General features: G+C 39.9%; 1 protein-coding gene across 8 annotated transcripts in view; it reads left to right on the top strand.

The window, feature by feature from the left end:
• Positions 1-9,235, top strand: part of Cdc27 (cell division cycle 27) — a 48,491-nt gene that overhangs the window by 25,583 nt on the left and 13,673 nt on the right. For 6 of the 8 annotated variants that reach the window (XM_021212079.2, XM_029545926.1, XM_029545925.1 and 3 more), the window contains 4 exons: positions 2,984-3,083; positions 4,209-4,416; positions 4,979-5,151; positions 8,211-8,363. In XM_021212079.2, the coding sequence (XP_021067738.1) occupies positions 2,984-3,083; positions 4,209-4,416; positions 4,979-5,151; positions 8,211-8,363 (634 nt within the window). The remainder of the gene's footprint in view (positions 1-2,983; positions 3,084-4,208; positions 4,417-4,978; positions 5,152-8,210; positions 8,364-9,235) is intronic. The other 2 variants (XM_021212077.2, XM_021212080.2) reach the window with 1 other exon arrangement.

Here is a 9,235-nt window from a genome sequence, read left to right as displayed (position 1 = left end):
TTTTTTTTTTAAGATTTATTTATTATATGTAAGTACACTGTAGCTGTCTTCAGACACTCCAGAAGAGGGCATCAGATCTTGTTACGGATGGTTGTGAGCCACCGTGTGATTGCTGGGATTTGAACTCTGGACCTTCGGAAGAACAGTCGGGTGCTCTTACCCACTGAGCCATCTCACCAGCCTGTGCACACACCTTTAAACTGGAATAAAAAGGAATAAAAGGAAGACATTTTGTTTCCTGGCTCAGTGGTTAAGAATGTTACCTGCTCCTGCAGAGGGCTAGGGTTTGGGCTACAAGCGTGTTACTCCAGCTTCAGTGAATCTGATGCCCTCCTCTGGCCTTTGCATGCTTCTGCACATGTAAATCTTAGTTTTAGAAACTTTGACCAAAACAGGTGATACAAAGGTTGATGTCACTTGTCAGGTTATGGCAGAGTTTAGAATCACTAGTGAAGAGTTATTTAAAGTAGGTTGCCCTGTGAGCATGTCTCTTCATCTCTAAGGTTGCTTTGCCAAGTGTTCAGAAACCAAGATGGATAACTAGTAGAATTACCCATTCTTTATGAAGGATGTATTAAGTCTATGAGCTTCCTGCCTTCCCCCTTTTATATAGGGTGTCATGTATCCTAGGATGGCTGCAAACTTGCTATGTATCTTGAGAATGACCTTAAACTACTAATCCACCTGCCTCCACCTCCAAAGGCCTGGGATTACAATCAGTGCAACATACCAAGTTCAAACCTAGAGTTCAAACCGAGGGCTTTGTGCATACTGAGGAGGCACCCTGCCATCTCAGCTCTTTCCTCAGACCCATTCGTTGCCTACTCTTCTTGTTCTGTTTGAAACAGGGTCTCCTTATACCCCTTACCCAAATCTTAATTAGATCACTTTAAGTTTTAAGTTTACTGTGTTTTCTGTTTGTTCTATTCTGTTTTTGAGACAAGGTATATATTTTTAGATTGTCCTTGATTCGAGAACCGTCTGTCTTGACTACCCTTGGTGTAGGGTTTGCAGGCATTATTCCTACCATGCCCAGCTAAGTTGAATTGCATTCTAAGAATAGAATTCTTGGTGCTGGAGAGATGGCCCAGCGGCTAACACTTGATTTTCTTGCAGAGGACCTGGCTTCACTTCCCAGCACCCACTTTTGGGTGGCTTACAACTGCCTGTAACTGCAGTTTTAGGGACTCTGATGCCCTCTTCCAGCTACCTGTGAGATGTGAGATATATATATGCAAGCACTTGTACATATTCATAAAATAAAAAAATCTGGGTGTATAAGTACACACCTTTAATCTCAGGACTTGGTAGACAGTCTAAGGCAAATCTGAGTTCAAGGATAGCTTTCACTACATAATGAGTTCCAGGGCAACCAGAGTTACATAGTTATATCCTGTCACCAAATTAAATAAACCAAATCTTTTTTTTTTTTTTTTTTCTCGAGACAGGGTTGCTCTGTATAGCCCTGGCTGTCCTGGCCTCGAACTCAGAAATCTGCCTGCCTCTGCCTCCTGAGTCCTGGGATTAAAGGCATGCGCCACTACGCCCAGCAATAAACCAAATCTTAATAATTGAATTACTCTTAGCTAAGCATGGTGGCATGCACCTTTAATTCCAGCACTCAGGAGACAGAGACAGGCAGATTGCTGGTTTCAAGGACATATTAGAACATAGAGAACTCCAGGCCAAACAGGGATACATAGTAAGACCTTTTACTTTAAAAAAAAAAAAAAAGTTACGTTTGGGACAGACCAATGGCTTAGCAGTTTAGAGGGCTTTCTGCTTTTGTAGAGGACCGCCATTCAGTTTGCAGCACCTGCATGGTGGTTCACCATAGTCTGTAACTGTGTCTGTAATTCCAGGGGACACAGCGCTCTTTTCTAGGCTTGCTTGTGGTGCACTCATACATGTAGTCAAAACATGCATAGCCATGAAAATGAAATTTTGAAGTAGAATTTTTTTTAAAAATATTTATTTATTATTATATCTAAGTACACTGTAGTTGTCTTCAGACACACCAGAAGAGGGCATTAGATCTCTTTACAGATGGTTGTGAGCCACCATGTGGTTGCTGGGATTTGGACTCAGGACCTTCAGAAGAGCAGTCGGTGCTCTTAACCTCTGAGCCATCTCTCCAGCCCTAAAGTAGAATTCTTATGGTTTGCATTTCAAGTAAATCTGTGCAGAAGTAATGTTCATCGTGTTGTCTAAGTAGAATAAACCTTTTTTTTTTTTTTTAAAGATTTATTCATTTGTTTATTATATGTAAGTACATATGTAGCTGTGTTCAGACACTCCAGAAGAGGGAGTCAGATCTCGTTATGGATGGTTGTGAGCCACCATGTGGTTGCTGGAATTTGAACTCAGGACCTTCGGAAGAGCAGTCGGGCGCTCTTACCCGCTGAGCCATTTCATCAGCCCATAAACCTTTTTTTTTAGCTGGTTGAATTTGTTTATTCTAGTAATTTTTGTTTAGTTTTCTAATAATTATTGTTTATTGACAGATACCACATTTAAGTGATTCGTGTCCAACTTTTTTATTTAACATTTTGTGGTCGCCAATGTGTGCTCTAGACAGTTGCCTATATATGTTGTTATTGTGGTGTTTGGGGGGGGGTGTGGGTGTGTGTGTGGGGGGGTGTGTGTGTGTTGTGCATGCTAATACTTGGAAGTGCACTCAGACCGGAAGAGATAGCAGTATCACCTGGAACTAGACTTTGTGGCCGCCATGAGCCACCTAACACAGACACTAGGAACAAAGCTTGAGTCCTCTGGGAGAGAGAGCAAGTACTCTTACCCAGGCAGCTGGCCCCTCTGGCCTGGGAAGGTTTTAAATCCTGAGTCTTCATAGAGACCCAAAAGAAACTAAACAAAAGACCAGTTTTAGAGTATTTATGATGAATGTATATCTCAGTAAAGCAGAGTTGAAAAAATAGGTAATGGTCATAAGCCAAATGTTAAAAAAAAGTCTTTGTTTTTTTAGTACAACACCTCAGGTATTGAGCCCCACTATCACATCTCCCCCAAACGCATTGCCTCGGAGAAGTTCCCGCCTTTTCACTAGTGACAGTTCTACAACCAAGGTAAAGATTTCTGCCTGTTTATTTAAAACTTCCTGTGCTGAAATTTCTATTCATTCCTAACTTCATCTCAAATAAATAGTTTTGTTTTAATTTTTTTTAGAGGGCTCATTATATAGATCATGCTGGTCTGAACGTTGCCTTACTTACCTTCTAGGGTGCTGGGGTTATAGGGATGCACCACCAGGCTGAACTAAATAATTTCTTACTTGGAGAACTTAGCTATAATTTTGTGATTCTCCTTGGTCATTGGTAAATAATAGGTCAGTCTTGAAATGACCATTCATAATAAAATGTTAGTGACTTTTTTCAGGAAATAGACTGGAAGAAAGATGCAACAATTTAAATGTAGTACAAAAGGATTTCTTTGTTCTAGAAGAATAATTCTGTATCATAACTGTTATGGCCAGTTGCACAAATGCCTTTGATAAATTATACAGCTCTTATATATACACATGCAAAAGAATTCATATAAAACTGGGAAGTGTGTATGGGGTTTGTGGTTTATATCTTATCACTGAGAAAAGATTGAGTGGGCATTTGGTTACTATCTTTCTAGAATAATTTTTTTAAAGTTAAAAGGCAAAGAAGATGGGGAGACCTTTTTTGTCTTGATCTGCTGACTGACATGAATAATTAACCTTTGACCCATCACAGTGAGTGGTTTTTGTGCTTTGATATAATGTGGTGGTAGTGCTTTGATATAATTAGTGTTGGCATTTTCTTATTTTTAAATAATAAATGAGAATGTGATACACTTTCAGAAGAGCTCTGCCCTTGGTGCAGACTGACCTCAGTTACTATAGCTGGTCAGGGTACTGTTCCATTGGAGATGCAGTGACTCGTGGTGTGCTGGTTCATTCCTGTAATTCCAAGATTTGGGAGGGTAAAGCAAGATTGCTTCAAGTTCCAGGTCAACAGAGCCAGAAAGTAAGACCCCATCTCAAAACAAAAAACAAACAAACAAATCGGTTTTGAAGACTTGTTTTTATAAAATTTCTGATGAGAAAAACAAAAAGACTAATGAGGACTATGCGTTTCTTTTCTGTGTAGTACTTGTAGGAAATGTTAATGGAGACATCTAGAAGAACGAGTATGATAAGCGTGGAATTTTATTCCTTTTTACAGGAAAATAGCAAAAAGTTAAAAATGAAGTTTCCACCTAAAATCCCTAACAGAAAAACAAAAAGTAAAACTAATAAAGGAGGAATAACTCAACCCAACATAAACGATAGTCTGGAAATTACAAAATTGGACTCTTCTATCATTTCAGAAGGGAAAATAACCACAATCACACCTCAGGTCCAGGCATTTAACCTACAAAAGGCAGCAGCAGGTCTGTTTGTAAATGCTTACTGTACTTCCTCTGTTTCTACTTTATTTTATACTTTCTTTGATTAAGTTTCTTCATGCCTTTATTGTTTTTAGATTATACTGGCATTAAAAATCGTTTTAATGGATATTTTTATGTTTTAAAATTTATCTTTTACCTATTTCTATGGGTATGTTTATCCTCAAAGAAGCCCAAATAGAGCATGAATCCCATAGAACAGGAATTGTAGATGGTTGTGAGCTGCCATGTAATACTGGGAACTGGACAAAAAATGCTTTTAACAACTGAACCCCCTTAAAGAAAATTTTTAACTTAATTACATTTTATTTTATTTCACGTAGAGAGAGTGTGTGTGTTTGTGTACATTGTGTGTGTGTGTGTGTGTGTACATTATGTGGGATCCCAGGGATCAAACCCAGGTCATCAGGCAAGAACCTCTAACTATAAAGCAATCTTGTCAGCCCAAATACTGGAATTTTTTAAAAGGAATAATTTGTAGTTAGCAGTTTTAGTAAACCAAACTTGTATGTATTTCTCCTTTGTTTATCATATTGTTTTCTCCTAGAAGGTTTGATGAGCCTTCTTCGTGAAATGGGAAAAGGTTATTTAGCTTTGTGTTCATACAACTGCAAAGAAGCTATAAATATTTTGAGCCATCTACCTTCTCATCACTACAGTACTGGTTGGGTCTTATGCCAGATTGGACGGGCTTATTTTGAACTTTCAGAATACATGCAGGTAAGTATACAAAGATACATATATCTTTCTAACTGTCATGCTTAAGGCTAGATTTTAAAGGCTAATATTTACTAATTTATTATATAATATTTATATAATTATTTTCCTAGTATGTATAATTGTCTTAGTAAAGATTACTATTGCTGTGGTGAAATACCATAACCAGAAGCAACCTGGGGGGAGGAAAGGGTTTATTTTGCTCACAGTTCCATATAACAGTTCATCCTCAAAAGCAGTAAGCGTCCTGGAGAGATGGCTCAGCTCAGCGGTTAAGAGCACTGGCTGCGCCGGGCGGTAGTGACACACGCCTTTAATCCCAGCACTCAGTAGGCAGAGGCAGGTGGATTTCTGAGTTCAAGGCCAGCCTGGTCTACAAAGTGAGTTCCAGGACAGCCAGGGCTGTACAGAGAGACCCTGTCTCAAAGAAAGAAAAAAAAAAAAAAAGAGCACTGGCTGCTCTTCTAGAGGTCCTGAATTCAATTCCCAGCACTCACACACCGATGCCCTCTTCTGGTGTGTCTGAAAACAGCAACAGTGTACTTATATACATAAAATAAATCTTTAAAAAAAAAAATAAAAGCAGTGAGCAGGAACTCAGAAAAGGCAGGGACCTGGAGGCAGGAGCTGATGCGGTGGAGGGGTGCTGCTTACTGCCTTGCTCCTTGTACTCAGTCTATTTTCTTATAGACCCCAGGGCCACCAACCCATGGATGGTACCTCTTACAATGGGCTGGGCCCTCCCCTATCAATCACTAATTATGAAAATGCCATTCAGACATTCAGAGGATCTTATGAAGGTGTTTCCTCAGTTGAGGTTCTATTTTTTTTTTTCAGAGTTATAAATAAAATTATTTCTTATATTGAGATAATTTAAACTTAGTGGGCTTTCTTGAAAAGGATTTTAGAAAATCAAGTTAATATAAATCTTTCTACATTGTGTACAGAATTATACACTGATCGGAATGTTTGGCATTTAGCGTGCTTTATAAACTTAAGGCTATGAAGAGTAATATATTTAATTGACGATACAATGTCCTAATAACAAGGTTTTTAACGATCTTTTCACCTGGTAGCTCTGGCTGGCCTGGAACCTGCTATATAGATCAGGCTCATCTCCCTAATGCTGGGATTAAAGACATACACCACCATACCTGGATGGTTTTGTTTTTGAGATAGGGTTTCATGCAGGCCGGCTGTCCTTGAACTCTATAAGACAGGATTACTCAAACTCCTGATTCTCTTCCCTTCCCTCTTAGATTGTGGTGTTTCCTACCATCCCTGATTTATGAACCCATGGAGGAGTTGAATCCAGGGCTCCGTGCATTCTAAGCCAACCTTACCAACTGAGAGGGGGCTCTGTCATCAGTCATTCAATTAATTCATTAGTTTCTGTTTTGTTCTCATGGGTCATAATCACTTGTGGAGTTTAGTTTGTTTGATGTTATGGGTTTTAGGGTTTTTGTTTTGTTTTGTTTGGGGGGGGTGTTGAGAAAGGTTTTTCTGTTTAACCCTGGGTGGCCTTATACTCAGAGATCCCTCTGCCTCTCCCTCCCAAGTGCTGGTACTAAACACACTTGTTGCCACCACCAGGCTTTTTATTTTATTCTGGAAAGAAAGTTCTGCTATGTAGTCCAGGCCCACTTGCATTCACTACATAGCCCAGGCTCGCCTCAGCTTGCTAGTCCTGTTGCTTTGTATTCAGTCCTGGCTGATAATTGAGTTTAAAAGGGACAATAGCTTCTGGAATTTTTGAAGCCAAAAGGTATCTGTGTGTCTAATTTCTTTGTTATATCCTATTTCTTTTAGAAGTACTCTTTTAAAGATATTTGAGGGGACTTATAGGACAGCAAACTGATTCTACGTGACAGATCACTGTGTTTGGGGCTTTATAAATGTCCTTTCCCGGGGCTGGAGAATGACTCAGCAGCTAACAGCACTTGTACTTGAGGATCCGTTCCCAGCACCCACAGTTGTCACGGTAGTCTATAACTCATCTCCAGGGCTTTGATGGGCTCTTCTGGCCTCTCAAGTACCCACATACATAAAAGCAAATAACAGTTCTTCCCTTAGTTTCTGTCATCTTCATCAAATACAACCCAAATATTCCTTATCCTGAACTACAACTTTGAACATTTTGAATTTACTAAGGTATCAAAACTAGGTGACACATAAATGTGAAGTTTTTATAAAGTTTATAAGAAGCACAGTTCTAGAAACTGTAAATATTTTGAGAGAGAAAAAAGTGACCTGTTAGCTATGGGGAGGCCGTGTTAGCCATGGGGAGGCCGTGGGAAGGGTCAGTGGTTCTGTTCCTCCAGCAGACATGGTGCTTGGCGGTGTTCACTCTTAAGTGTGCCGTACAGTTGGCAGCCGTTCACCTTTTTAGCCTCTAAAAGTTTCAGCTCAGCTTTTGAATAATTTCATATTCTCCCTCTCCTTCCCTGTCTCTCTCTCTCTTTTTACAATTATGTCTTATGTGAGTGTTTGCATGTTTTATGTGTACCACACGTGGGCCTGGTACCAGAAGAGGACGTTGGATTCCCTGGAACTGCAATTCCAGATAGTTACAAGCTGCCAACCAAAACCAGGTCCTCCGCAAGGCAGCCAGTGTTCTTTATCCCTGAGCCTGTTGCTCTATCCATAACCTTTTTTTTTATTATTATTATAGGAATTTCTTTTCAGGCTTCATGTCTTTTTTTTTTTTTAAGAATTATTTATTTCATGTATATGAGTACACCGTAGCTATCTTCAGACACACCAGAAGAGGGCATCAGAACTCATTACAGATGGTTGTGAGCCACTATGTGGTTGCTGGGAATTGAACGGGAGAGCAGTCAGTGCTCTTAACCACTAAGCCATCTCTCCAACCCCAGGCTTTATGTCTTTAACCCTAGTTAAAATACAGGAACTAGGCTAACTGAAGCATGATTGCTCAGTATTTGAAATCTCACAATGGTTTCTCTAGTTTCTAACTCTCATGAAGCAGAAATTCAGTCCTGTAAAGACTGCACTGCACTAGCCTGAACGTACAGTTTCATTTACATGTTCTTTCATTTTAGGCTGAAAGAATATTCTCAGAAGTTAGACGGATCGAGAGTTTCAGAGTTGAAGGAATGGAGATCTACTCAACAACACTCTGGCATCTTCAGAAAGACGTTGCTCTTTCAGTTCTTTCAAAAGATTTAACAGACATGGATAAGAATTCACCAGAGGTATGATGTCAGCAATTTGTTTACATGGTCATTTTGCTTTTATTTGTTTAATTTTGGGGTGCAGTGCTGGTCTGGAACCCAGGACTAAGGATGCGCTAGGCACGTAGTCCTTAACTCTGAGTTAACGTTCTTGACCCCAGCATAGCTTTTGATCATCAGAACAAATATAGTCCTGTATCACTTAGCATCATAAGATACAATTACACAAGAGTTCAGTTATTCACTACACAGCTAGTTTGATACTAACTCTGGACTTCATGAGGTTGTCGCAGAGAGGACTCTTCTCACACATGCAAAACAGTCATTATTTGGTGGCTCGTGATTATAACCTCAGTTCTTGGAAGGCCTGTCCAGACAGCAAAACAGGACACTGATCTTCAAAAAAATCAGATTTTGTGTGAGGGAGCACATATATGCCATAGTGAGTATGTTTGGATTTTAAGAGATAACATTTGGCAGTTCATTTTTTCCTTAAATTATGTGGACGCCAAGGATTTAACTCTAGGTCATCAGTCATCACTGATAGTCATCTTGCTGGCCCTTAATTGCCATTTTAAGACAGAGTTGACTCGTATGTACTAACCTGATGAGTACTTGGTGAGGGTTTGTTTGAAGGTCTTTGTGTTTCGGAGCTTTGCTGTTTCGCCTTGGCTGTTCTTTCACGCTTGAGCCTCCCATTTGCATCTCCCACGGCTGGGATTACAGCATTCCCCTGGCTTTAGTGATTCTCCCACGGCTGGGATTACAGCATTCCCCTGGCTTTAGTGATTCTCCCACGGCTGGGATTACAGCCTTCACCTGGCTTTAGTGATTCTCCCACGGCTGGGATTACAGCATTCACCTGGCTTTAGTGATTCTCCCACGGCTGGGAT

The sequence above is a fragment of the Mus pahari genome, chromosome 14, assembly GCF_900095145.1.
Source record: "Mus pahari chromosome 14, PAHARI_EIJ_v1.1, whole genome shotgun sequence".
Lineage (NCBI taxonomy): Eukaryota > Metazoa > Chordata > Mammalia > Rodentia > Muridae > Mus > Mus pahari.
Note: the sequence above shows the minus strand (reverse complement) of the source record. Positions and strands in the feature narration are given on the sequence as shown.